This window comes from Acomys russatus, chromosome 11 (genome assembly GCF_903995435.1).
Source record: "Acomys russatus chromosome 11, mAcoRus1.1, whole genome shotgun sequence".
Lineage (NCBI taxonomy): Eukaryota > Metazoa > Chordata > Mammalia > Rodentia > Muridae > Acomys > Acomys russatus.
Genome location: NC_067147.1, coordinates 5,662,677 through 5,690,591, shown reverse-complemented (window position 1 = coordinate 5,690,591; position 27,915 = coordinate 5,662,677). Strand labels below are relative to the sequence as shown.

Sequence of the window (27,915 nt, the reverse complement as noted above, 5' to 3'; positions counted from 1 at the left end):
TTTCCTGTTACTCACCCCCCCTGCTGGGACACCAGAGGCTGGGCAGGGGAAGCCGAAGGTCCCCAGTGGGTGATAAAGGGGGATTTAGTGGAGTAGCAATATTTCTCCCAGACAGGGAAGGATGGGTCACACAGAGCCATCAACAGAATGTACGCGGGGTAGGGAGAAGAACGGCTCCCCAAGGGTGTGTTCCCTTCTGAATTCCAGGAGGGAGGGCTGTGCAGCTGTGATTAGCCAGGATCTCGGGCTGGGTGGTTTTCCAGGTGCGCTCTATGTAATCACAAGGGTCCTAACAAGGGGAAATGAAAACAGGATTAGAGAGTACAGGCCGGAGTGAGAAGGCTAGAGGAAGGACTATGATCCAAAAAAACACGCCAAGTCCAGACACTAGCCAGACACAGCAAGGAAGTAAGGTGCCTCCGACATCCTGATGCCTTGAAGGGTCCCAGTGAGATGCACTTCCAGGTCTGGTCCTCAGAACTGCCAGATGATAAATTTGCATCGGTTTGTGCCACAGCATTTGTGATGATTCCTTCCAGCAGCAACAGGAAACTAATGGAGCTAATTATTTCCTTCTTCCTGTGCTAATCAAAGTAGGAGGCCTGGAAAGCAGAGAAAACGTGGAAAGGGGCCTAGTCACCACGCAAATCCCAGTTCTCTAAAACTTCCCATAACAGAAACGAGAGAGGCCAAGGTTTTCACTTGGAGACACCTAGCACTACAAATTCCTCACAAGTCAACACCCGAGAGGCACCGGAAGCAGCAGAACCCACAGTGGTTCCTGGGGACATATGGTTAATGGTGATTTTGGTGGCCCTCTGATACAGCTCTCAAGATGTCTTTCCTTTCACTTGAACCGTCAAGAACTCCACCCTTCAAAGACACATCACTTTCTCCCTCAGCAGCCAAGTCACCTGCAACTTTTTCCTCTGAAATAAATGTTTCAATTAGCCAGATACAGATATTTTCATCTTCCAACTTGGAAGCAGCCCAGAGCAGCCAGCAAATACATAAGTAGCCTCACAACCCAACCCCGAGTCCTGGCTAAGACACAGTTCCGTACTCGTACACCCTGGAGATTTGAGTTTCTGTTGAAAGGCAGGAGGTCTGCAAGTCAGCACACAGGCTGTCAGGTCCTGTGAATTCCATCCAGATGTTTTTATCACCTCGGAATCACAGCTTTTACAAGGGACTTGCTTTTGTTAGTTTGAAATAAGACTGTATGCTGTAAGCAGGAAGTCGCACCCGTTCAGCCCTGGGTTCGACTGAGAGGTGGAAATCCTACCACGCCTCAGAGGCGCTCTGCTCCTGGTCAGGCATTCCAGGCTTGCCCATTTAACTGAAGACTGAACTGAGTTAAAGGAACTTGTAGACATCTCTAAAAGAATTTAAAAATGAATATCTCGGATGGAATATCTCGAATTGTGTTTTGTTTACAGGAAGAGTCCCTTGGTACCTGCAAGAGATTGATTCAAAAAACCCCTAGGATGCTAAAAATCTATGAATAGTTAAGTCCTTCATCTAAAAGGCCCAAGTATGGCCTCCTGCATACTTTAAATGATCTTTAGATAGCTTATGACACCTAATACATTACCTGATACAATGTAAATACTATGTCAATACTTGTATCCTTCAAGAAGAGACAAGAAAAACAGACAAGGAAGTCTATTAATGTTTAGTCTAATTTTTCCAAATATGTCTTATGCGTAGTTAGTTGGTGGAAATCTTAGATGCAGAAGTCATAGGTGTGAAATGTTAACTAGAAAACACCAGGCATATTTCAAGAGTCTCAGCTGCTGCAAATCCCCCAGGACACACACTATCCAGACACGTTTCTCTCTGCCATCACAGCTGACGTAGCCACTGCCTTGGCTCTCAGACGAGAGGGTCTCTACAGCAACCCTTTAGGGCTCCTGCTCCCTCAGCACCATGATGCTGCCACACACTGCCGAGACTTGTCCCCGGGGTGCAGCTGCCTTCACCAGCTATTGCTCCTTGAAGTTCATTTTCCCCCGGAATCCAAACCGGTTCTTATGGCTGCCTATGCTGTGCCTGAGCTCCAGGTAACTGAGGTGCCACCTGACTCACAGTGCAGAAAGACTAGTGCCCCCCTGGCCTGTGGGGGTCCCGGAGTTATTAGCCAGGAGCTCTTATTTCCTACTCCAATCACTGGGGAGGCTGAGGCAGAGAGATGGCCACGAGTCCAAAGTCAGTCTCACCTACAGAGGAAGGCTCTAACAACAACACAAAAAAAAAAAAAAAAAAAAAAAAAAAAACCTCACATTTTCTTAAGAAACAATGATTCCCTTTAGGAGACAGAGCACCTGCTTTGCTTCCAAATCACAATGGCACAGGAGGGCACATGGCCAGTATGAATGGCGCACCTGGCAGAAACAGCTACACTCAGTGTCGCTGTCTGCATTAGTCCTTCAATAGGAGCAGCGATGCCTATTGTGTTTGGCTACTAAGGAGCAAGATGCTATTCATCATTAGTCATTCTTAATTACGACTGCTTATGGGACTTTGGATATGAGCTGCATTCTTTTTTGTTTCTTTAAGATCTATTTATTTATTTATTATGTGTAGAGTGCTCTACCTGCATGTACACCTGCAGGCCAGAAGAGGGCATCATATCACATTACAGATGGCTGTGAGCCACCATGTGGCTGCTGGGAATTGAACTCAGAATCTCTGGAAGAGCAGTCCGTGCTCTTAACCTCTGAGCCATGAATTGCATTCTTTTTTTTTTTTTTTTTTTAATAATTTATTCAGATTACATCCCAATTGTTCCCCCCTCCCTCTCTCTTTCACCCTATTCCCCTCCCCTGGACCTGTGACAGAAGGGGACATCCTCCCCCACCATGATCACAGCCTATCAGGTCTCATCTGGATAGCCTGCTTCCCCTTCCTCTGAGTGCCACCAGGCCTCCCCACCAAGGGGAAGTGGTCAAATAGGGGCATTAGAGTTCATATCAGAGGCAGTCCCCGCTCTCCACACAACTGTGGAGAATGAGCTGTCCATTGGCATCTTGCGTGAGAGAGCCCAGACCCAGAAAGACCCATATGGTATATGTTCACTGTATACTCGCCCAACATGGATGTCCTCTGAGTGTCTTCACTCAGCAGGGGATCGGGACAGATGCTGGGACTCACTATTGGACCAGGTGAGAGTGGTATGGAAGAATGGGGAGCCAGAAGGATCCAGAGGGTCCAGGAACCCCACAAGAAGTCCATAAAGCTGGCGGATCTGGACCCAAGGGGGCACTGCACAAACTGCTGTACCAACCAAGGACAATGCGAGCAGTAAACCTAGACTCCTATTCAGTTCTAGCCAATGAATTGCATTCTTAACGGCTCAAGTAATACAGGCTTGGTCTTCGCCTGGTGGCAGTGTTCACAGAGTGCTAGGAAGTGAGGCCTAGCTGTAGGAAGCATGTCAGTAGGAACTTGTCTCTGCCGCTTCTTGGATACCATGAGGTAAACACTGTCTGCTGTTTACCTTGTTCTGTCTCCATAATGTACTTCCTCACTACAGGCTCAGAAAAGAGCCAAGTGACCACAGACTAAACGCTCTGAAAACATGAAACTGAAAAGAATTCCTCTGCCCTTAAGTTGTTTGGCATATACACACAGAGAGAATTAAGCCAGGCACGGACCAGCTTGCCTCCGGTGTTCGCCTTCAAGGGAATACTTAAAGACTATTTGGGTCAAACAATGAATTTAGAAAAATTAAGAATCTGAGAGGAGAGTAGGGTTGGAAAACTGCAGTCGTGATGCAATATATGAGAGGAAAATAAATTTTAAAAAGAGAGAGAGAGAGAGAGAGAAATCAGGGCTGGAGAGATGGCTCAGCAGTTAAGAGCACTGACTGCTCTTCCAGAGGAGCCCAGATTCAGTTCCCAGCAACCACATGGAGGCTCACAGTTCCAACATCCTCATACAGACATACATGCAGGCAAAACACCAATGCACATAAGACAAGATATATTTTTTTTTAAAGGAAGGCCATGTTTGTTTTTAAAGAGCCAAAAGAGAGAGCAAGAACCTGCCCCAGATCATAAGACATCTGTTGTCCTCTTCTGGGGGCAGAAGGAAGAGCTGTCTTCAGCGGGGCATGAGCTGACTCTACGGAGCCCCACCTTTCCTCGTGGGTGCTATCAGGGCATGTGCTGAACCCTTCAGTGCCCGGTCCCTTCATCTCTCATCAGCCTGGGTCACACACCCTCTGCCTCCAGGAAAACAAGCATTCTCTGCCCCGCACTGGCCAGGGTGCCACCATGGAAGGTGACAGTGACCTCTAACCTTATGGCACCCGCAGTAATACTGAACTGCAGGGTGAATCTCTGCCTGCAGGAGGAATAGGCCAGGTGTCCAGAGCCAGCTATCAGGACTGAGGCGGAGACTCAAGAGTCAGAGACCAACGGGGATGTGAAACCAGCGAGGATGTGAGACCAGCGCAGAGGTCAAGGACAGCCAGGGAGGGTTCAGAGGTCAGCAACGCCACCTGAGCCACGGTCTGAAGCAGCCGCAATGAACCACTTACAGGGTATGCCGAGCCCACAGCGCATTCAGGTGTCTACCTGAGGAAGCAAGGTGATTGGGTTAAAGAACTTATCTTTTGAACATGGTTGAGCAAATCTTCCATGGGTCCTGCTCAAACTATGGCACCAGCCAAGGACAATACGTGCAGTAAACTTCGAACCCCTACCCAGATCTACCCAATGGACAGGACATTCTCCACAGTTGAGTGGAGAGTGGGGTCTGACTTTCACATGAACTCTGGTGCCCATATTTGACCATGCCCCCTGGATGGGGAGACCTGGTGGCACTCAGAGGAAGGATAGCAGGCTACCAAGAAGAGACTTGATACCCTATGAGCATATACAGGGGGAGGAGGTCCCCCTCAGTCACAGACATAGGGGAGGGAAGTAGGGGGGAAGCGGGAGGGAGGGAGGAATGGGAGGATACAAGAGATAGGATAACAGTTGAGATGTAATATGAATAAATTAACAAAATATATTTTTTAAAAAAGAACTTATCTTGATATCGAAGTTTCTTTTCTCTCTAGCTAACGTCCTTCCCAAACAACTGCAAGCTGGCCTCTCTCCTCTCAGATCTAGAGACAGGAGAACTGGTCTCTAGGCAGCCAAGCCGAGGCCGACTGAACAGCAGGACGATCCCACAACAGCTCACCCAGGGGACTTTCTCCCTTCCATAGTCTGCCCGGCCTGGCCTCTTCTCTCACCTGGGTCAGGAATGCGAGGCCTGTGCCCCATCCGCATCTGGATTCATAGATAAAGGGAGACATGGGAACTTGGGATTTGGACCCCAGCCTCTCTCTCTGACAATGATTGTATCACCACCTCCTGATGTGCAGAACCGCTGGTGACATCATGGGAAGACTTGTTGAATGCTGATGCTAAGGTGCTTACCTGGGTAGCTGTGAGGGTCACAACACCATTGAGAAGAAGAAAGCATCTCTGCATACAGATGGCACTGACCACAGGGAAGCCTGTGTTTGTGTTCCCATTGATCTACACCTCTTAATGCCATAAAAGAATTATGTATTTTAGGGGAAAAAAATAAGACATAGGCTCACAAAAAAAAATTATGCTATAAATTGGAGTTTGGTGGTTTTATTTTACTTTTTAAGTGGGACTCCCTTAAGTAGCCCGACACAGACTAAAATGAGCTATAATGGACTAAGTTGGCCTTGAACTCATGACCTTCCTATCTTAGCCTCCCAAGGTCAGGATTACAGGTTTGTACCACCATTCCAGATTGCACGTTTCCTTAAGTGCCCTTAAAGAAATTCTTACTGATATTTCTTCCCTTGATGGATCCAATTTCCTAGAAAACTTTAAAGATTATCTACATACTTTAGTTTGTTTCCTTATTTTAATTTCTCATTACAAGGGTTTTTTGTTTGTTTGTTTTGCATGCGTGTGTGTGTGTGTGTGTGTGTGTGTGTGTGTGTGTGTGTGTGTGTGTGTTGAAACAACTCATGCCCTAAAAATAAGAAAACAAACACAGGAAAATTTGAGGCATGGTGAAATATAAACAAATGAATGAACTTCCAAATATAGACTGTTTCACTGTCCCTCTTCGACTAACTTCTGAAAGATCCGTGGCTGGGAACTCCTAAGCCAAGGCAGCAAGCACTCAGTGGTCTCTGGATACTAAACAGAGACAGCTAATTCTGGTTCTGTCATATGCACTTGCCAACAGAATGTCATCCGAGGAACGCAGATCTCTGAGTTCGAGGCCAGCCTGGTCTACAGAGCAAGTCCAGGACAGACAGGACTACAAGAGAAACCCTGTCTCGAAAACAAAACAAAACAAAACAATGTCACCCTGACAGGGCTTCCTGAATGGTTGCACTTCACTGAGTGTCCCCAAACACATCCTGCCTTCCAGCTATCTGCCGGGGATAGACAGTGCACCTCTGCTCTCTCACTGTCTGGCCACATTACGAAGTCCTTGCTTGATCCCACCACTGCAACCAAAAGTGCATAGCCATCAATTACATTAAAGCTGTTATGTGGTAAATTTGAATATTGTATAATGAAGGGGGAAATCAAGGGCTTCATTACAGCTCTAGAAGAGACAAGTAAAGCTATTTGGTCATGAGTTTATCACTGAATAGTGACCCTCAGGGTAACTATAATTAATATTTGAAAAGCCCTTGAGATAGGGTATGGTATTCACGCTTATAAAATGCCTTTTATTACACACATTCCAATCCTACGGCTTTATATCCAACACTGGCCCTTAATTTCATTTCAAGCACAGACGACGGGCATTCTTCCTCTAGCTGCCATGCCTCACTTTGAGAAGGTCTATGTCAATCAGCTTATTTGCAATTAAAGCCAATCTCCCACCACCTGCCTCCCACCATGGCGGAGGAGAGTGCCTCCTCTCTGCAAGCCTGTGCTGGGGTGGCAGTCAGGGAGGGGAGGGGCGCAGTTGTGGGCTCACAGTCAAGTCACTCTGCCTTGCAGGACGGCTCTGCCTAGCATCCCCGTCGTCGGTGCCCACGGTTTCCACAGTGCCTGGAAACACTAACAAAGGAATCCGGTTCACAGAGCTCTCCAAGCCCCACCTCAGCCCCGGCTCCTAATGGGAACCGGCTGCTGCCAGGCTGGCTTCCCCTCGCACAGAAGCAGGGGTCATGGGTGCCTCTGGGGGTCTGATGAAAGCCACAGAAGCTCCCTCTGCAGAGAAGACGAAAAGGAAAGGAAGAAAGGGAAGTGTACTACTTATGGTGGGATGGGTTCCCTGACCTCTGGATTAAGAATCCTGGGATTTACAAGGCTGAACGAGAAAGAATAGGGCTGAAGAAAAAGAAGGAAGCACAGACAGGAAAAGAGAGAGGACAGACAGCGGCAGCTAGCCCACACAGCAGAACCCAGAGGAAAAGGACTCTAAATTTGCCTCTGAGGATCTGGCGGTCTAGTTTTGCCCAGGTTCTAACTCCCCAAATGAGCCATAAGCCCTAAACTTTCTAAATCACATTTGAGCCTATAACGGTCCCCAGGTCCAATAAGCAGACACCTGGACCCAAGTGACAAGTTTCTAGACCCCTTGCTGCTCTGGAAAAATGCTTAGATGTTAACAGCCTTCCTTGATCTACATGCCGGCTGTTAGCATTCTCGGTCAGAGGCATCAGCGTTCTCTGTTGTTACAGTGAGGGAAAGGGCTGGAAAGATTTCTCAGTTCCTTTCCAGAGCGAGCTAACCTTCTCCAAGGCCTGACTTGTCAGCTGGTTCGTGGGCTCTGGCTTCTCTCCAGCCAGACTGCAGGCACGTTCCTACGGAGCAAGAGCCACATTCTATTGTTTGTATTTCCAAGCCTCGTGCACAGAAGGTGCCCAGCCAACGTGAGGCTCATGGGTTTGGGTAGCTGTGTCCTGCCGGCTGAACAGGGGTACACTAGCCTACGGGAACCACTGTGGTCAGGATATATATATGTGGTAGACTCTGTACAAACACTGGGTAAAATCTTGTACCCAAAAAGCTTCCTATGGCGTGTTAAAAGATGTCAGAGTGTAGTTTACTGTGGTCAGAAAAACCAAAGAAATCAAACTATTCCAAATGCTTAGATGCCACCCCTGGGTTTGGGAGCAGTCTGAAGTGTGCTGCAAGGCTGCCACGAGGCCTCAATACCTAACAGGACCTACAGATGAAGAGACTGGGACAGAAGTCCTTTTTAGTGGAAGGTCCGTGGGATAACCCAGGCAACAATTCAAGTCCAGATAAGAGCACTTCTAGCTATGACCAAGTTTGTTCTATGAAAAGCAGGTGTCTCTAGCTAGTCATAGGGAAATTTTTAGTGGCTGGATACTAAGCTTTTGGAACAAGAAAGCATATTTTTCAGAAAATTGAGATTCATAGAAAAAGAAACAATAGTCCTTACACTGACAGAGGACCTGATCTTTTCCAGTCATCCCTGTATACGACATCAAGCAATCCTCTCATAGCAGCCCTTGGGGACAGGAGACTTGTCCGTTATCTGCATCTCATGAATGAAACAACAAAGCTCTGCAGAAGCTTGGACCATCTTAATAGTGCAGCTGGACATGGAGTCTTAGGCCATAGCTCTCTCAGGGACTTCCTGAATGGTTGGCCCTGGAGAGGAGGTGTGTGTGCGTGTGTACGTGTGCGCGTGTGTGTGTGTGTGTGCATGTATGTGTGTGTACATATGAACATACATGTATATATGTTGTGTGTATATTTGTGTTTGTGTATGTGTGTATATGTATATATCTGTGTGCATGTATATATGCACATACATGTATATATGTGTATAGACATACATGTATATATGTTGTGTGTATATTGTGTACATGCATATATGTGTGCATATGTTTATATATGTGTGTGTGTATATATATATGTGTATATGGATGGATGTGTATGTATGGTCAGTGGAGGCTTGAGCTGTTTTCTTCATGGTATTTTCTGCTTGACCTTGAATGTGTGGAAGCATAGCTGCATGTAACTGCATTTCTGCTTCAAATATTTATTTGCTTGGCCCCTAAAGCATTTGTGAGCTGAGGTTTTTTTTTTAATGTCCACCCTTACTAAATAATTGTACCTTCCCATCATGCACCATCATAGAGGCGGAAACACATACCACGTAATTACCAGTCTCCTAAATCTTCTTCACTGATTAGAAAACTAAGTGGAAAAAAAAAAATGACTTTTATAAGGTCAAGTAATAAAATCTAAATGTGTCATGTTAAAAATACGTAGGAATTTCCTAAGCATATGTCAAGTTAGAATTCTTTAGAAAAGCATTATATAAAAGCTCTGAGCTAGAACAGTTGGGCACATCTCAGGCTTTGCTTACCCTTACTTAGAGGCCAGTCATCCCAAATGTGCACAGAAATGAAGCTTTCTTATCTCCTTGGAGAGGTCTTGTTCTTTTGTGTACATGACCTTCCACTATTAAATAAAAACTGAGGAAAATGTTTTTAAAAAGAAAATCATTTTACAAAATGATAGCAAAAATTATTCTGGAGACACATTTATAATGATTATATACTATAACCGAGTGAGATGCTACAGGAATGCAAGGTTGGCTCAACAGATGACCACTGGCTACTGAGTTAAACCACATTAATAGAATAGAGGAAAAATCCACAGGATCACCTCCATGGAAGCTGAAAAATGTTCTTTACAAAGCCGCTCCAGCGCGGCAACTGTCAGTGAAACAGACGGGAGCGGGAACTCTAGCCCGATTAAGGACATTAAATGAGGCCCTACAGATATTATAATTCTAAACGACTGAGGTCTGCCGTCCAAGAAGAGGCGCACATCCAGGGCACCCCTATTCTAGCCACTAGTTTTTTACATTCTATTGGAGGGTCCAGCCTGGTCAAATGAGCACCAAAAAAAAAAAAAAAATAAAAAAATAGCAACTAGATTAAAAACACAAACACAAGATGGCTTTACTTTCCCATCTATCCCTCATGAGCATAGTTCATGAACATGAAATCCTGAAACACACACACACACACACACCCCATTAGGATCCTAAGTCCTAGGTAATGCAAGCTTATTAAACAAGATGCTGCACACAGGCACATGACATAAAACAGATGGTAAACATTTGGTGGCCCACGATGCAAATGTACCTCAAACATCTGCTCCTTCGATTTCATTAATCACTCTACCTGTGATATAGACACACACCACTCAGAACTTACTTTAGCTTTTTAAATATTTTATTTAAAAGATAATTGCTTAGAAGAAGGAATTCCTGGTAGATGCATAGTTCTGGGAATGTGGAGAGAAAGAGCCTCGTGTTTTTACAGCCAAGGAAGTTAAGTAACGAGCATCGGAAAGTATCATGAAGTTGCAAAAGATCTTCTGGGCCCATTATGGAACAGCTAATCTGTTCAAGTTTCGACTCTACCTAATGGGTTTTCTTCCGAGTCCTTTAGCGCAGCAGCAACCAGTGCAAAATGTTATCCATCAATGCTCACACAAATTAGAAAGCAATAAGTGCATTTGTTATTACTTATTTTATATTTTTACCTTATTCCAGTCTCAGGGATTTTAAATGCCATTTGAATGTTTCACAGTGCCGTTGTGTGCTGCTTCCTGCTTCAAACCTAACGTCATTATTCCAACAGCAACGAGAATACTTCTAAGTAATAAAACAAAACTTACAAGAGAAGGAAAATTGCCCTTTTCAGAAAAGCATTGCATGCATTTATTTTCTGAGGACCTGGAACCTGGATCTTCACCAGCTCAGGAATTGAGGAAGCAGAACAAAGGTGAACACGAGCTCGGCCCTCCCCACCCCCAAAGGCCCAGGGACCCCTTCGTCCCCTCTCCCTGGAGGCCTGACATGCCCTTGCTCACTCACCACATCCGCGGCCAGGCACTCTCTGCTTATGGGAGGTCCATACGGCTTCTCTTGCTATTTAAAGATTTTCAAAGATCAAAGCCAGGTTCGAGGAATACAGGTCACGTTAAAAAAAAGCAATAAACATTTTTCTAGAAGCCAATTGATTCCCTTCCAAAGAATGTGTTCATTTGACTTCTCACTCATAAATTAATTTTAGTTTTACTATGACATGCAGAATTAGCTTATTAATTTAGGAATCGGGACATAAGTAAATATGCAGCTTTAATTCCTACAAGGTGGAAGCAAGTTATTTAAGTATGAAATATTAATAACCACATACCTCTAAACAAAATAATCCCCCTAATATTTTAGCCTATCTCAAGAAAAACTTGCCTATTTGGATAGAAATGCATAACCAGTTTTGTTGTTGCTGTTGTATGTTTCAATCAATCCCTTTTTGCCACAAACATTAAAAAATACGATATACTTCAGTGAAAGCAAAATCACAGGGCAAAATATTAAGATAATTTGTGATATAGAAAAACACACCACATGAGCGCACTCTACGCTCTTTTGAAATGTGTTGTAAACCAAGTTTAAGATACTAATTAATAATAATGAAAAATGCTGGTGAATGGCTTGGGTGGCCATGTCCCCAGTTGCCATGTGTCTGCCCTGCTGCTGTGTAGGGTGAAAGGGGGTGTTTTCAGTCTTCACTGCTGTGTCAGAATTCTCTGTAAGACTCACTAGGCTAATGGGACAGCTGTCATGTGCCACATCCCGACAAGGTTCCTTTTCCCTTCTCCCAACAGGACAGCATGTTCCAAAAGAAGGGACCACTTGCCAGTTGCCCTGGAAAGAAAAGGCCCTAGCTGAGGTGAGCCACTCCGCCATGGGACAGAGCGATACCTTAGCCACTGACGGCTGCAAGGTCCCCTGACCTAAGCAAACCAAACAAAACCCTACTCTCAATGGAAGACACTGTTGGCCCAGATTTGGAGAGAAAATTAGCTTAAAAGAAATAAAAATGTAATGACTCACACAACTCCTCTAAAAATCTTCCAGGCAACAAAACAGATATAACGGTTAGTCGAATTAATAGTGTCAGGGGTTGGCTCTATCCCGCGGGGTGGGTCTTGGGTTGGGCCAGGCGTTGGTTGGATATTCCCTGAATCTCTGCTCTTTTTAAAAAAGATTTATTTACGCATTCACTTTACATCCCTATCAAAGCCCACCCCTTCCTCTCCTCCTGGTCCCATCCTCCCACCCTCCTCCTCTTTCTCCCCCATCCCCTTCTCCTTAGAAAAGGGGAGCCCCACCACTACCAACCTACCCCAGTATATCAAATCACACCAGAACTAAGTGTGTCCTCTTCCTGACATGGCAGCCCAGCTAGGGGCAAGTGATCCAAAAGTCAGAAACAGCCCCTTTCCACTTGCTAAGGGACCCACAAGAAGCCTGAGCTGCCCGTCCGCTACGTATGTGTCAGGGACCCAGCTCCTGTCCATGCATCCTCTTTGATTGGAGGTTCAGTCTCTGTGAGCCCCTGTGGTCCTCAGTTGATTCTGTTGGGTCTTCCTGTGGAGTTCTTGCTCCCTCCAGGTCCAGCTTTCCTTGCCCCTAACTCTCCCGCAAGACTCCCAGAGCTCCGCCTAAGGTTGGGCTGTGAGTCTCAGCATCTGTTTCGATCTGCTGTGGGGTGGAGCCTCTCAGAGGACAGCTATGCTAGACTCCTGTCTGCAAGCATAGCAGAGGATCATTAACAGTATCAGGCTTGGCTGTCCTCCATGGGCTGGGTCTCAAGTTGGGACAAGCACCGTTTGGCCCTTCCCTCAGTCTCTGCTCCCTTTGTATCCCTGCACACCTTGCAGGCAGGGCAAATTTTTTGGTCGACGGTTTTGTGGGTGGGTTGGTGTCCTCATCCCGCAACCGGAAGTCCTGCCTGGCTATCGGAGGTAGACACGTCAGTCTCCATACCGCCCTACTGCTAGAAGTCTCAGATAGAGTTACACTCGTATCTTCCCAGGAGCCTACACTGTGGAGGGTTTCCATCTTGTCCCCAAGATGTACTCCCATCAGCTTCCCTTCTCTCTCTTAGCCCTCTCACTTCCTATCCCCACCTGGTCCCCAGCCTCATTCTCCTTCCTCTTCCCTCTCTCACCCAGTTCTCTCTCTTCATCCACTTCCAACGTCTATTTTATTTCCCCTTCTGAGTGACGTTCAGGCATCTTTCCTTGGGCTCTCCTTGTTACTTAGCTTCTTTGGGACTGTAGACTATAGAATGGTTATCCTATACAATATGGCTAATATCCACCTATAATACCACATTGAATGCACCAGATCTCTGAAGCTAAGCAGGGCTGGGCCTGGTTAGTACTTAGATGGGAGGACCTAAAATTCTTGCCTTTCCAGTCACCAAACAGTGTCTCTCTGGAATGTTGCCTGCCAATTGGATTGATTTTTTTTTTTTTAAATCTTCCTTAAACTTTTGTTTGTCTTCTTCTCAAAGATCTTTAAAGCAAGCATGTATGGCTATTTCTGACATCTGCTTCAATTTGTCACTGTCCATTATGCCAAGAATCTATTAATTTTACTTCGCCAAACTATCTCACGACAGAAATTAAGCCCGTTCACCCCCATGTCACCAAGGCAGCACATCTGTATTGGATCAGACCCACAGTAAGAGGACAAACCTCAACGTCCATGCTATGGGACAGAAACACCTTCCACAGATTTCAGGCGCCTTTCCTGAGGTGCCATTGCTCGCTTCATTGCTGTGCCACCGTTGCTGTTATCAATAGAGCTACACTTAGGTATCGCAATAGATGTGACCAGCTGCGGCAAACAGTTGCTGCCATTTTCTTCAACCATAAAGCTTGTCAAATTAGTGGTTTTATGGGCATACAAATAATTAAGGGAAAATATATAGACAGTGTGTTTTATACTTGGTAAATATGGATAAAGAAATGGACCCTCAAATGATAATGACCCGCGGATAAGCCATGCACAGGGAAGCCAGTTAATTAGAATCTTCTAGCCCACAATATTTGGACCCAGTACACCTACTATGTTATTCAGAGTTTTAACATTCACAATAAATCTCAAGATGCCTCATACATATAAGCTTCCCTGTGCCTGTAGGAGACTTATGTATATACATAGGTTACATAAAAATAGATGTTTGGCATACACATGCATAAATCTCACAAATATTCCAGGGTTGACGAGACCTTGGAACTCACATCACAATGTCATTAGGGGAGCTTTTTTATAGGACAGTAGCTATGTCTATACTCTTCCTGAGTATACACCCCAGCTGTGTGTGTCGCGTGATGCGCTATGTTCCTTTGTTTCTCTACAAAACAAGGAAGGACACACCCTACCTTATAGGTTACGAAAGCTAGAAACTAGCATGGATACGTCTAAAGATGCGTGACCCTTCCGTATAGACAAGAAGCTCAGAGCCAGTGAGAGGCTGGCTGGCGCGTGACCCTTCCATATAGACAAAAAGCTCAGAGCCAGTGAGAGGCCGGCTGGCGCACCTCCTTCCAGAGGGACTCTGCTGCTGCGTGTCTGTCGGTGTAACACACTGGAGCTCCTGGCTGCCAGCTTTTTTAAGTTTGAAAATAATTCTTTAAAAATCCATTTTAAATTCTCCACAATTAGACAAGTTCACTAATTTTTCTGATGACTTAGTGTTACCCAATTACTTCTGAATTGAAATTACTTTCAAAGCACTCTAATTAAGTTACAGAACGTATGACAGAGATGTATGCTAACATGGCTTAGGCAGACTTTTCATTAAGTCACTAATAACTACTATGAAGTGCCTATCTGTTACCACTCACGGGGAGTATTTCATACTTAGCTCTGTGACCGCTTTTAGAAGCTCCCTTTCCTGGCAGAAGAAGAGGAGGGGGAAGGGAAGGGAGAGATCCAATAAAGGGGGCAGGAGGCCGAATCCTTCACTGCCCAGGGATGTGCTCAGATACCTTGGGTACGGGCCGCTCCACCCTCCTCTGAGAACTGCCCCTAAAGGTGTTTCCCTTTCCCTCAACAGGGAGATGTTCACAGCTCCACTTCACCACAACCAACTACCTCTTTACCCCACTGGCCACTCCTGAACCACCCTAACGTGTTGTCACAGGAGACACTTGGACAGGAGCATGTGGCCTTGGACGCAAGTATCCAGGCCTCAGTTTCTCCAACTTCCTCACCATCCTCCTCTCTGGCCTGTGCGTGCGTGCGCTCTCTCTCTCTCTCTCTCTCTCTCTCTCTCTCTCTCTCTCTCTCTCTCTCTCTCTCTCTCTCTCATCTCGCTAGCCCAGACATCCCAGGACTGCTTCTCGCTCTTGCTGGAACAATCTTGTCATTTTCACCAGCACTTGCATGCCACGAATCCCCCATCTTCTCCCCTCACCTGCTCTCCGCATGTCGGAATCTTATGGCGACTTTCCCATCAGCCACGCTACCTACCAAGCGCGTACGCAGCCGACACAACACTTCACCCTCCCTGCGCGGAGCTCTCTTCCTGTGCTCTCCATCTGACCACACGAGCCATACCTCCTACATACAGAACAGCGCTGCCCCCATGAGCTCGCCTACCTGGTCCACTCTCAGGCTCTGGCAATGCCATCTCCTAAACGCCTCCCACCTTCCTTCCTCTCTGTCCTCCATGCTGAGCTCTTGACTCTACAGACATACCCGGCCACCTGTGTACAGTGCCTTCTAGAAACAGCACCATGGAAGAATAACCACTGTCCTCACCTGCTCATTCACCTCCATGGCTGACAACCTACAAGAAAGTGTTCAGGTTTCTTAGAATGTGCTTCTAGAACTAGTCCCCACTTCACTTCCCAGCTTCCTCTCCTGCTATTCCTCACTTGGCTGCACAAACCTAACTGACCTTCACCAACTACAGCTCCTGCCTGCTGTTCCCCCGGGTACCTTTGCTGGCATCACAGTACCCACCACATCCCTCTACGCCGATGCATCCTCTAAAGATCCATCAGCTGTCGGGGCACTCCAGGAAATCCTCCCTAAGTGATACCACTCTTAAACATCCCAAAGACATCAGGCAAGTAAAAACTGCACTTAGGAGAATTTGAAAGAGTCTGTTCCAGGCTAAAGAATAAATACATCATGGACTAGAAATGAGATCTATTCACAATTCTGTCTGGCTCTATCAGTGGCTGCTCTCTCAAAACAGGAACCTGCAGATCCAAAGAAGGACGCTTACAAAGAGCGGCTAAGAGCCCCCTGGACTGTACACATACTGTGCTGCATTATTGTGTACAGTATTTTAGGGCTCTAAAATATTGCTTTCATCTTGTTAACGGATACAAGTAAGGAAAAGAATATAAATTAATGTATATAACTAATTGTCTAAATATTAGAAACTAAAATGCTAGATTTCCATTCATACTGTAAGTATATTTAGCCCCCCCCCCCCTCCTTAGGTTAGAATACGAAGCAACAGGTGTCATCATGGCCTCCTCACCCACGTGTCACTATACACTGCTCTTATTAATCTATCCCCCAAACCCAGTCAATTGCCTCTCCCAATATTTCCTTTTCTAAAATTGGAACTTGTCACTCGATGTTAGAGTTTAAATCGAAGTAAGATAATTGTAGTAAATAGAATTCAACAGCTTTTTCACCAACAAAGAAAAAAAAAGGTATTCTGTTCTTACCAAAGGATTAAATTCTACTTATTAAAAAAAAAAAAGGAAAGAAAAAGCTGGGTTCCATGGCACACGTCTTTAATCCCAGCACTAGGGAGGCAGAGGTAGGCAGATCTCTATGAGTTCGAGGCCAGCCTGGTCTACAAAGTGAGTCCAGGACAGCCAAGGCTACACAGAGAAATCCTGTCTAAAACAAAACAAAACAAAACAGAACAAAACCCAAAAATAAAAAACAAAAACAAAATAAATAAATATAAAAAGGAAGGAAAGACATCACCCAAGAAAAGCTCTGTCATGTCTGGAGGAGGACCTATGTCCAAAGATACTGACAGACAGACAACTTGTGCCACAAGATGGCCTGGCCTCATGGGTCACAGCCACGGAAGGACTCAGCAGGCTCAGAACTGGGCTGCCCCCACCCCCGGCCCCGTGTAACCCCACTGATGTTAGCTGTACCACTGCAGCCCAGGGAGCACAGAGGGGTGATAGGCTCCATCCAGGTTACAGGGCCAGGACCATGGAGATGACTTGTTAACCTGAGGAAAAAGGCATTCAGGGTTGGCTGAACGATGCAGTGCTCCCGCTTCAGCGGATGGTCAAGTCCATTTCCCAGAAGACAGACAAACAGGAGGGTCTTCACATGCCAAGCCCTCCTTTCCCTTGAGTCCTTGTTTCTACCTCCCAGCAGGGCAGGAAGCGTAAAGATCAAGGCCTCAGCATCCCAAGGAGACAAGGACACATAGTTTCTCTGTAGGAGACTGCAGAGTTGGCACTATGGGGCTCCCTGTCTCTCAGGCTGAGTTCCGGTCCTCAAGCTCCATCCACAATTTGCACATCCCAAGTTTCAAGAAAGGAGAAAGCCAGCCTCTATCCCATGGGACCTAGTGCAGGGAAGAGAAGCAAGCTAAGCCTGCTGACACCGCCAAAGCAAGAGTTCTGAGCCAGCGGCCTGTATAAGCCACTCAAGCTCAGCACCCAGGTGACGGCTGTTTGCTTATTCTTCTTCCTAAAGATCTCTTGACCCAACAGAACAAAGTTCTGAGTCTAAAAATGTCCATTATCTACTTACAATGGGGGCACTGCTTATATGACCAACTCTTACATGTTACAGTTAATATTGTTTTCCACAACTTGAAAGTGAACGCATTAATTCGATGACACAAACACAAGCCAGATCAGTAACTATACACTTGCTCACCTTACAGTGCAAAACAGTCTCCTTTCCTCCCCTCTCACAGTACAAGACAAGGAAAATTAGGAGCATTGTCTAATGCCGCATGCTCAAGACGTGTTACACACAATCAGTCACACGAAAGTCCGTGACACACAAGGTAATGTCATGCCCACGAAGGACACAGCTGAGATCCGTGGCTCCAGTGACACTAAATACTTTTGCAAACACCGCTTTCTCCTGTCTGCATGTCCCAAGGAAAGCCACAGATGTAAGTCAGCCGCGCTACGACTGAAAAGTCCTTTTTTCTTTTCCAAGTCTGAAGCTCTAACTTGTTTAAATCCTATCTTAGGAGAATGGAGGTGTGTGGGGCCATATGTGCGTGCATGCGCGTGCATGCGTGCGTGCGTGCGTATGAGGACGCCTCATTAATAAAATTAAGCTAACGACCTTCCCCCAGACCTCACAGGATGTACAAAGTTAGCTACGTTGCATCCCATTCGCCCCAAGATCGCTTATTTTTATACTGAAACAGGATTGGGCTAACCAGGGAAACTGCAGTGATGTTTCCCCACCTAACTGGCGTGTGGTTCTCTGGAAACAGTGGAGTGGAGCATATCTGGTCACACTGGGATAGAAAGTCCCCGACTGAGGGATCTAAAATCTACGCTTGGTTCCCTGTGGATCTTGAGTTTGAGATTACCCTAGAACGCTGGGAAAGCTGCAATTTACAACCATGGGCACGAGGTGGGACAACAAATCCCGAGGTGGGACAACAAATCCCGTAAACTGCTGCCACCGCCTAACCTCCCATTTCCGCCCCGTCCCTCCCATAGGCAGAATGCCTGGAAAAGAATGGGGACACTTGGTCTCCATTCTGGGCAACCCTGCGGGAGTCTCCAGTAGGGTCCCCACAGATTCAAAGGGCCTTAGGATCGGGCTCAGTCCTCCCAGAGCTCCCTTCAGCAGATGCAGCCGTACCAGCTGACCTAGGAGAACTGACAAGTAGAGGAAGGCTATAAAAAGTGATTAGCCTGTTTATTACAAATTGTGTTTGCTCAGGTTTTTATGTTTATTTGGCCACTCTGTCCCCACTAGGATACAAGTAACCACCCCCTCATTCATCAGGGCTGTATTTTACAAAGACACAGCAATAAAATAATGCTGCCTCTACTCATAGGCACCCAGCATTAGGTGGGGATTGCTGCTCCACAGTCTCCCCTGACCAGGACTGAGAACGCAAAGCCTTCCTTCCAAAAGAGCATCTTTTCAAAGGCAGTGCTTCCAGCCTGACATCTGCTTTGTGATGACGCATCGTGTCACCCAAGAACTCATCAGAAATGCAAACCAATGGCCCCACCTTGGTCCTATCAAATTAAAAAGTCTATATTTTAACAAGATCTCTGGGCTACCTGGATACCCATTATGGTTCAGAAGCATTTCCTGGATGCACACTAAATAGTCCGGCCTCTTCTTACTCTCTCAAAACAGCCTTCTCTACCCTTGGTCTCTAATTCCCCTGGATGCCTTCTTACAGAAAGAGAAAAAAAAAAGTGTTTCTCCAATTTGAAAACAGAAGCAGATTACTTCCCTGAATTGGAGCCGATCTACTACGGGAAGATGTTTTTTCCTACCTAACTGTCAGGGAGCTAATTAACATTTCAATGAACACTGACAGAAAATTTGCTCTGTCACTTCATAACTGAGGTGAACAGCCCAGGTATGACAAGAAAAATTTAACTAAGACTAACACGCTCACATTACAGCCCCCAGGGGGTTTCCGAAAACTAATTTCCTGCTCATAAAAAAAGCAAAAATAAAATAATTTTCAGTATCAAGGTAAGCACATAACTGCGAGCTGATATGTTAGTGTGGTCTCCAAATTACAGTCGGTTTTGTTTACCTCCGCTAACAATGAGCCTCCTGGGGAGAAATTATGTGGAGAAGCTTAAGTCCTCTCCCTAGCTTTCTCCACACAAGAGGAGAGGAACTGCGCAGAGGGGGAAATACCCAAGTGAGGACAATTAATGCCTCCTGCACGCTTGGATTCCCGCTTCCCCTGGACTAGGAATGGGCTCGCATTTTTAGCAGCCGGCAGGAATCTGTCCTAGTTAGCTTTCCCTGTTGCTATGATAAACAAACAAGGCCAAACGCAACCTGGGGAGGAAAGGGTTTATTTGGCTTACAGATTTCAACCCATTGTGAAAGGAAAGCTGAGGCAGGAACCTGGAGACAGGAACCTGGAAGCAGGAACTGAAGGGGACGGAGCCCATTGAGGAATGCTCCTTACTGGCTGGCTTCCCGTGGCTTGCTTGCTCAGCTTCCTTTCTTATATTGGCAAAATGGGCGGGACTCTCCCACATCAATCATTAGTCAAGAATATGCCACAGACAATCTGACAAAAGCATTTCCTCACATTCAACCTCTCTCCTCCCGAATGACTTTAGTTTGCGTCAATTTGATAAAGGTTAATCAGGGGCAGCCCACAGCTACTGGTCCATTTATCCAGGCTGTTTTGACCCGGCCCCAGCCACATCACTGATAAAATGCCTGCATGGTACCCTGGCCCATAGGCATCCCAGAACAACCTCCACCCACCCAGGCAGTGACCACCTTCAGACCCCTGAGGCCCCTATTACACCCCAGGCGTTAGTGGCCATATTTCACCCCGTAGGTGAGGTGGTACCCCCACCCCCCCCACACACACACACAGCCTGGTATAACTGTAAACCTAATTTATGATTAGCTTGACACAATGTAATGAGACCCACAGTGCCAAATGAAGTCATTTGATGTAAGGGTCATTCTTAGCGAAACATCAGAGATTGTGTAATGGTTCACACATCTAGATAAGTTGCTAGTACAACCACATTTATCTCTTGGACTGTGACGCACAAGTAAGAAAAACTAATCTCTGCTCAAGTATGCCCCTGGGCTCCGACGCCAAGCCCAGAACCGTGCACCACACGCGCAGATGAGGCAGACCCCACGTGGCCCTTCTATAAGTTTCTCTGTTTATGAAAAAAAGACATTTTAGGGAAGCAAAGGGTATAAAAGAAGCATATTGGGCACTCACAGAGTAAATGGTGCTCTTATTACCTGGCATCACAGCCTTAAGAGGTAGGTCAGAATAAAAACCATCATTTGTCTTAAGTGATTAAGCCAAGACTAGGGGAGAAGAGGGGAAAAAAAAAAAAAAAAAAACCTGTTCTCCTAATCTGTCCAGAGCCAAACAGAAATCAAGTCTGAAGCCAGCTGAACTCAAAATCTCCAATTACATTCCAGACAAAGGGAACAGCCAACGTTGAAAGTAAGTTTTATAGATCTTTGCTTTGAAATAAAACCAGGAAACATTATTTTATATCAAAGGATATTAACATGCTCTTTTATGGCCTGACTTTGCCACCCAGGCTTCTTCCTCAAAACAAAGAAAACTTAGACAAATCTATTTCAAATCTTGAAATCCCATTTATACACAAAATAACCTAGCACTTCAAGTTAAGAGGTTGATTTGTTATTCTTGACTACTATTTTACCCTATATTAAGCAGAAGGGCCTGTTGAGTTGCTAATCTGAAGTGTCATTGATTAGGCATTCTGGCTCACAGGGACATTCTCCCAAAATAGATTCTTAGCATTTTATAACCCTCCCACATTCCATAAAGGAGAATCTGGAACACAGGAAAGAACCACTTCCTCACACGTAATTGCCCCTTCACTGTCACCAAAAGGCATTTGATTAAAACCCAAAGGCATCCGACGCGCATCCTCCCCTTCGCCCGCACATCCCGGGCTCCCACGCCTGCATTCATCAGCTTCCACATCCTGAACTAGCCAGCCTCCCCCCTGCCCCAACTTTCCTCAGCCCCCTCTGGCTGCCTCTCACCAAACAGGAGCATCCATGTTCTCCTTCCGGCTTCCTCCACATTGCCACATGAGAAAGGCAGGAAGCTCAAAAAGCACACTCATGCTGGAGTCCGTTGAGGCCCTTTCCTTGCGCTCAGCAGGTACGCATAAACACTTTCAACCAATGAAAGCCTCCTCAGTAAACGGCATCATCATTTTCAGCCAATGAGAGTGAAGATAGCTTACCAAGGTTGCGGATGTGTGAGCGCGGCTCTCCAACCATGCCTCCTGGGCTATTTTGGCCCAAAAGCAAAAGGCCATGGAGGGACACCTCACAAGTCACGATGCCAGAAGTAAAGGTCCAGGCACCTGAGTGCTAAAACGAGAAGTTTCTGGAACCCCCTGGCATGAAATGCTCAAGTACCCTAAAAGGCCTGGTGGGAGCCTGACCTGGGCATGTCTCACAGCGACTGATTTGAAAAGAATCAAGAGCATCACGTGGCCCTCTGGAAGCATCGTTCGTCGGGTTATGCTGCTGTGCCTCCCCCAGCAGCCTGACAGGAGCACAGTGCATCCTCGGACTGCCCTAGTAATAAATCTATCTTCCAACAAGCACCTCCGTTTGTTCCCTTCGCGTCTGTTGCACTACTCCTTCCACGTCATGCTCTTCCTTTTCTTTTTTTCCCCTCCTTCTGAAATTCCACGTCCTCAGGATACATTTCAGTGCCAGGAAGCCACGACTATTTCACCCTCTCCACAGGATGCACCCGTGCCTCCTCCAGTGGGGAATGTCTGCTCTGTATTTCAGATATGTATGTTCCCAGCTATTCGCCAAACTCCTAACGGGTTCTCTCCTTTGCAGCCCTTATAGAAGGGTCTCAAATTGCAGACTTCAACCCATGAATAGGAAGTTTTTTAAAAAGGAGAAATAGACTAGAAGATATCAGAATATATCACATATAGGAACAATTGGTATCTCCTGACACTCCTATTTCAGTTATGTGTACTCACGGTCACCGGAATACAGGGTTGCAACATTAAATGTATGTATCAACTGTGCATCTTGGTCCAGAGCATCTAAGCCTGTAATACCTGTCCTAACAGCAGCACCCACTACGTGAGCATTTATTGAGTTGACCACATTAATGGACATAAAACGGCTCGTGTGTTACAATTTCTTTTCCTCTTTGAATCTTTATTTTTTTTATTTATGTGGATTTATGCTACAAATGCCCACAGAGATCAAAAGGGAGCACTGGACGCTTTAGAACTGGACTTACACGTAGTTATAAGCTGCCTCGAGTGGGTGCTGGGAACTGAACTCAGGTCCACTAGAACAGCAATAAACACTCTCAATTGCTGAGCCATCTCTCTAGCTCTGAGTATTACAATTCCAAAAGGTTTGGACTTGTGATGCCTGCCTGAGCAGAAGTGTAAGGGCTCTGGTTTATGTGAAGTTGGTTTTGGGTTTATTTTTTTCCCAGGGGGTGGGGGTGGTAAGGGACAAAGCAGTAATAAGCAAAGTCTTAATACCTATTATTTCATCTTGATCAGCTTTCTCCCTAGTAATGGAAATGTGCTCATAATTACAGAAGAGTAAATATAAGTAGGTTTGGAAAACTTTTCTCATTTGCCAAAACTATCTTATGATGACCAGGCTGTGTGTTTAAAATGTACAGTATAGGCAATTTCACCATGATCAATAAAATGCATCTACACACACACACACACACACACACACACACACACACACACACACAGCCTTTGTTCAAGACACCACTAAATCATCTCTCCTCCACCAAAAAGCCCGTTCATCTCCCAAAGCTTAGTTTAAAGGCCACCTCTCCCACGGAAGCCTTAAAAAGTAAATAAATAAATAAATAAAAAGTAAAAATTAAAAAATTCTTAAAAACAAGAAACCCTCAGTTTTGCCTCTTTGCCCCATTCCAAGTATGGTCTCTTTTTTGGCTCTAGCACAGTGAACTTCCTTTGCACTTACATTCTTGTCCAACTTCAAACTAGACCGCGTGTACACAGCCTGTGTTGTAACCAACTCTGCCTGCCCCGCCCCCCCCCCAAGCATCCACCACAGGTCTTATACATTAGAGATGAAGCGAATAAACAAAACCTGAGTCTGTCAAGAAGGATGCCCATCACTTCAAAGACTCTGAGGCAGCTGATGGCTCTAGCAGCTGAGCCATTAGAGAACCAGCCGGAGGGAGCTGGACGGAGGCGGAGGGAGCCTGCTCCTGGGGAAACCTACCTCTGCTTAGGTATTGACTCAGCTCTACAGAGCCACACACAGAATGAGCCCCCTTCACTGCATCTCCGACCTTCAGAGAAGGAGAGGCAAGTACACTGACCATGTTTATTAGGGACCTTCATCTCTGTGGCACCTGGTCATCCATGCTCAAAGAGACCCACCTTGAAAAACAGGTGTGGATGATGCTGCTGAGTAGGGGTGAAGGTACAGAAGGGGACAGACCCAGGGGCTCCTATCATTTGATTACAATGGTTATATTCTTGTTTCACATTCTGTTTATGGTCATTTTGAGAACGCATTTTGCAGCCTGTAGAAGAAGCACGCGCTCGGGTTCAAAGCCACAGTTAAAACTAATAAAATGTAATTTTTTTTTTTTTAATTTACCAAACAGAAAAAGTTGTCTGGATACCAAATAAGAGTCTTCTGCTGTTTATCTGCAACTCCTCTCTTCAAAGGCAAGTGCTTTTTCTATGATGAAAGAAAAGAAGTGCATGGTGGTCTTTATTTAAAATTTATATCCCCTTTCATAAGTTAATTAACAGGCTCCATTTCCTAACTCATGGTATTTTGTTGTCAGACTTTTTTTTTTTTTTTTTTTTTTTTTTTTTGGATCAATACCATTTAAGGCTCTGACCTTTTACTATTTTGACATAACCTTAACTTTCAGGTGTCAGGGTCTTGATCTGTAATTCTTTTCAAAGCTACTCTTCATCAACTGGAAGACATCTGCAGTGCTCTGCAAAATGCACAGACGTGGGTTCAGAAAAGCAAACCTGGAAGCTTATTATTATTATTATTATTATTATTATTATTATTATTATTATTATTATTATTATTATGTATACAGTGCTCTGTCTGCATGTACACCTGCAGACCAGAAGAGGGCTAATTTTTAATCAACTCTGAGCCCAGGGAACTCAGGTGAGCTACCACCCCATCCTCCATTTCCCGATCTGTAAAAATCAGACCAACAGCAATAAATGAGGAATAAATGAGCTAAAACGTATAATGTACATGACACAGATAAGGCATAATTGCTTGGTAAATATTAGTTTGAAATGTCTGCTGTCATTTTCAGTACAGTTACCTAACAGTTTAAAACTCCTATTTTCTCATCTATAAAATGAGAGTACTATCACTTACCACTTCTGAGATGTTATCAGGTTCAAACAAGAAAATAATGAAAATATCAGACACACAGGAAGTAGTCTCATAAGCTGAGCATGAGTGGCCCTCTGCCTGGAGCCCTGGACTCAGGAGGCAGAGGCAGGGGCGTTGCCCTGACTTTGAGGCTCTCCTGGTTGCACACCACAATCTTCTCAAGAACAAACAAGAGCAAGAGAAGGGGGCCGGAATACTAGTTATTTGTGATCACGCATGAACTTAAAACTGTAAACATAAAAATCTCTTATAAATCCTAAAATTGAGTTAGAAGTGCCATGCAAAACTTGATCCGTGACCAAGAAGTTGTCTGACATATTTGAAATGCAAACTCAAGCAGCTTGGCTTATCTTTAACTCTGCCTAAAGATAACCTTTTGTAAACATAAATTCTATATCCACAAAATAAGAAACATTCCCCTAAGCCGAACTGTTTTCTACATTGTAATCAAGAAATTCTACATGCTTTCTTAAGCAAAAAAAAAAAAAAAAAAAAAAAAAAATTATATGTTGCTTACAAATCTGATTGAGTGTACAACGGCTTTTTTAAAAATGCTTTCCAGCTGTAGTGGCGCATGGCTTTACTGCTAGCGCCAGCGAAGCAGAGGTAGGAAGGTCCTACATGTTCTGAGGCCAGCCCGGTCTCCAAAATGAGTTCCAGGACAGCCAGGACTCAATAAGTAAATGATAAATAATAAATAAATAGCAATGTGGCTGATATAAGTCTCAGGATAGAGCTGCAGACATCCCTTGACATTATTCAAAACAATCCACTGGGAATTGAGGACACAGCTTGAGCCCTAGCGCGAAAAGGTCTACACGTTAGTTACCACAGATAACCTCAGAACACAACTTCTAAGGCCGGTACAGGAGCTCAGTTTGAACAGGAAAGCGGATGAGCCACGTAAAATTGTGTCAAAACACTGTTTTCCCTTTGACTACAAGCCTGCCTAGATTTTAAACAGCAAAAGTAATTTTTAAAATGCAGTTGTTATCTGGAAAGCTATTGACTTCGTGCCAGGAGCCAACATTTCAAAAGGTAAACCTGTAAAATAATAGGTATCTGTAAATGAAAGGCTGACAACCCCACGAGCAGCAACACAGTAATTAGCAACTTTTATAGAGTAATAACATGTTTCATATTCTCTCTACACTGGCTCTTTGAAGTTGCCAGTGTAATATATACAAGTTTTATTGCATTAGAGTCCATCCTTGTGTGCTTTATAGGCGCTAGCACTGTGCAGAGCAGGCTGTAGTCACCGTCGGATCTTTTATAAGAAAACTGCTCGGTGATTCGAAAGCTTTGTGTCTCGTTTACCTTGGTACACCTGTCTTTAGGAAAATAAAAGTCACTGCACGCCTAAATCACTGCAAAGACCCACATGTCCACATACCATCAATGTATGAGCCATAAATCATAAAGCAGTTTAGCGTTAAAACTGTGCATCGCGTATTCATGTGCACGCCACTTGCAGCTTTAGACACATGTGAACTCTTTACTGAATTAAGAAGGAAAACGCTCAGCTCTACAATCAGCGATTACCAGAAGCAGAACAGAGAGCAGTTAATATGCTTGTTCCAGCAGATGTTCAACCCCGTAAATATTAAACATAACACAAGTTCCTCCAGGAATATACAAGCAGTAATTTTACCACCTGAATAGGGCTAGTTGGAAACATTTAAGGGGGTGGGGGTGGGGGGTAATGTGAGGGATGCCGAAGCAGCCAATGGGATTTTCCAGACAACCGCAACTGGAATTAAATTGCTTCTACCTGAAATTTACCTAATGTGAGGCTTCTCATCTCAAGAACAGGAACCCCCAAGTGCATTCCAGGCTGCCAGCTTTGAGCTTGACAAAAAGGGAGTGGGAACCAGGGGTGGAGAGGAGTTCGGCCACCACGGGGAGGTGTGAAGAGAGGGTGCCAAGGAACCGTGAACCTCTGGGAAACGGAGCCTCCCCGGGCTGAGGCCTCTGGAATCCGGGCACGGAAGCATACTGGCCTCCTGGCCCGAGTGTTCACTTTTCCATCTCGAGTGGGAGTGGGGTAGGGCAGACAGAGGAAGGATGCAGGCGCCAAGACTCGGAGCCGGCAGGGAGCAAGGCTAGAGAGCATCCTCTCGAGGCACTTCGTAGCGGTACCAACTCTAGGGGGTAACATGGGTGAGCTCGAGGCTCTCCGAGAGCTGGAAGGGAGCACAACCCGAAGGAAAGGAGCCGAGAGGGGCTGCGGAATGAGGGGTGGGTTCTCAAGCATCGGTGACACGTTCTAAAAATCGCTTCTTTTCCCCTCCACCACTGCACTCCTCCTCTGGCAACCAGACCACCGGCCCCTTGAGCTAGCACAGGCAGCACCGAGGGGAGGGGACAGAACTGGAGGCCCACAAATTGACGGGAAGGCGGCCGAGCATCCAGCCCGCCAAGGCTGGAAGGAGCCGGCTAGGCGGGTGCCCCCGGCCCACCCCACCCCCACGGCGGCCGGGCACCGGGCGTCCCGGCCCAGGTGAGGGCGCATGGGACCGCCGCGGCTCCCCGAGCGGCCAGCACCGGGACTCACCACAGCGACTCGAGGTCCCATTCCTGGAGCAGGGCTAAGTCGAAGCTGTCCATGGTGGGAGGTGTCAGCACCACCGCCGCCGCCGCCGCCGCCGCCGCCGCCGCCGCTGCTGTGTCCGCCGCCGCCGCCGCCGCCGAGGCTCGGGCCGCCCGCGCGCTGCAACGAAAGGCGCCCGCTAAGGTGCATCCCGGCCGCGCCCGAGCCGCCGCCGCCCGCTCGCCAGCCACCCTTCCCCGGCTCTCGCAGCGCCCGGCACCCCCGCGGCCCCCGACTCCCGGGCCCGCCCGGCGTGCGGCAGCGGCCGGCGCACTCACCCGCTCGCCGGCTCGCGCGCAGGCACACTCGCTGAGAGCCGCGAGCTCGACGCGCCGCCGCCCCCT

At 46.1% G+C, this 27,915-nt stretch overlaps 1 protein-coding gene across 1 annotated transcript in view; it reads right to left on the bottom strand.

Moving 5' to 3' along the window:
- The window catches only part of Aff3 (ALF transcription elongation factor 3), a 474,038-nt gene extending 446,417 nt beyond the window's left edge, over window positions 1-27,621 (bottom strand). Inside the window, exon 1 of the mRNA XM_051152759.1 lies at window positions 27,536-27,621. Coding sequence (XP_051008716.1) covers window positions 27,536-27,588 — 53 coding nt within the window. The 5' untranslated portion in view covers window positions 27,589-27,621. The remainder of the gene's footprint in view (window positions 1-27,535) is intronic.
- Window positions 27,622-27,915: the final 294 nt, after the last annotated feature.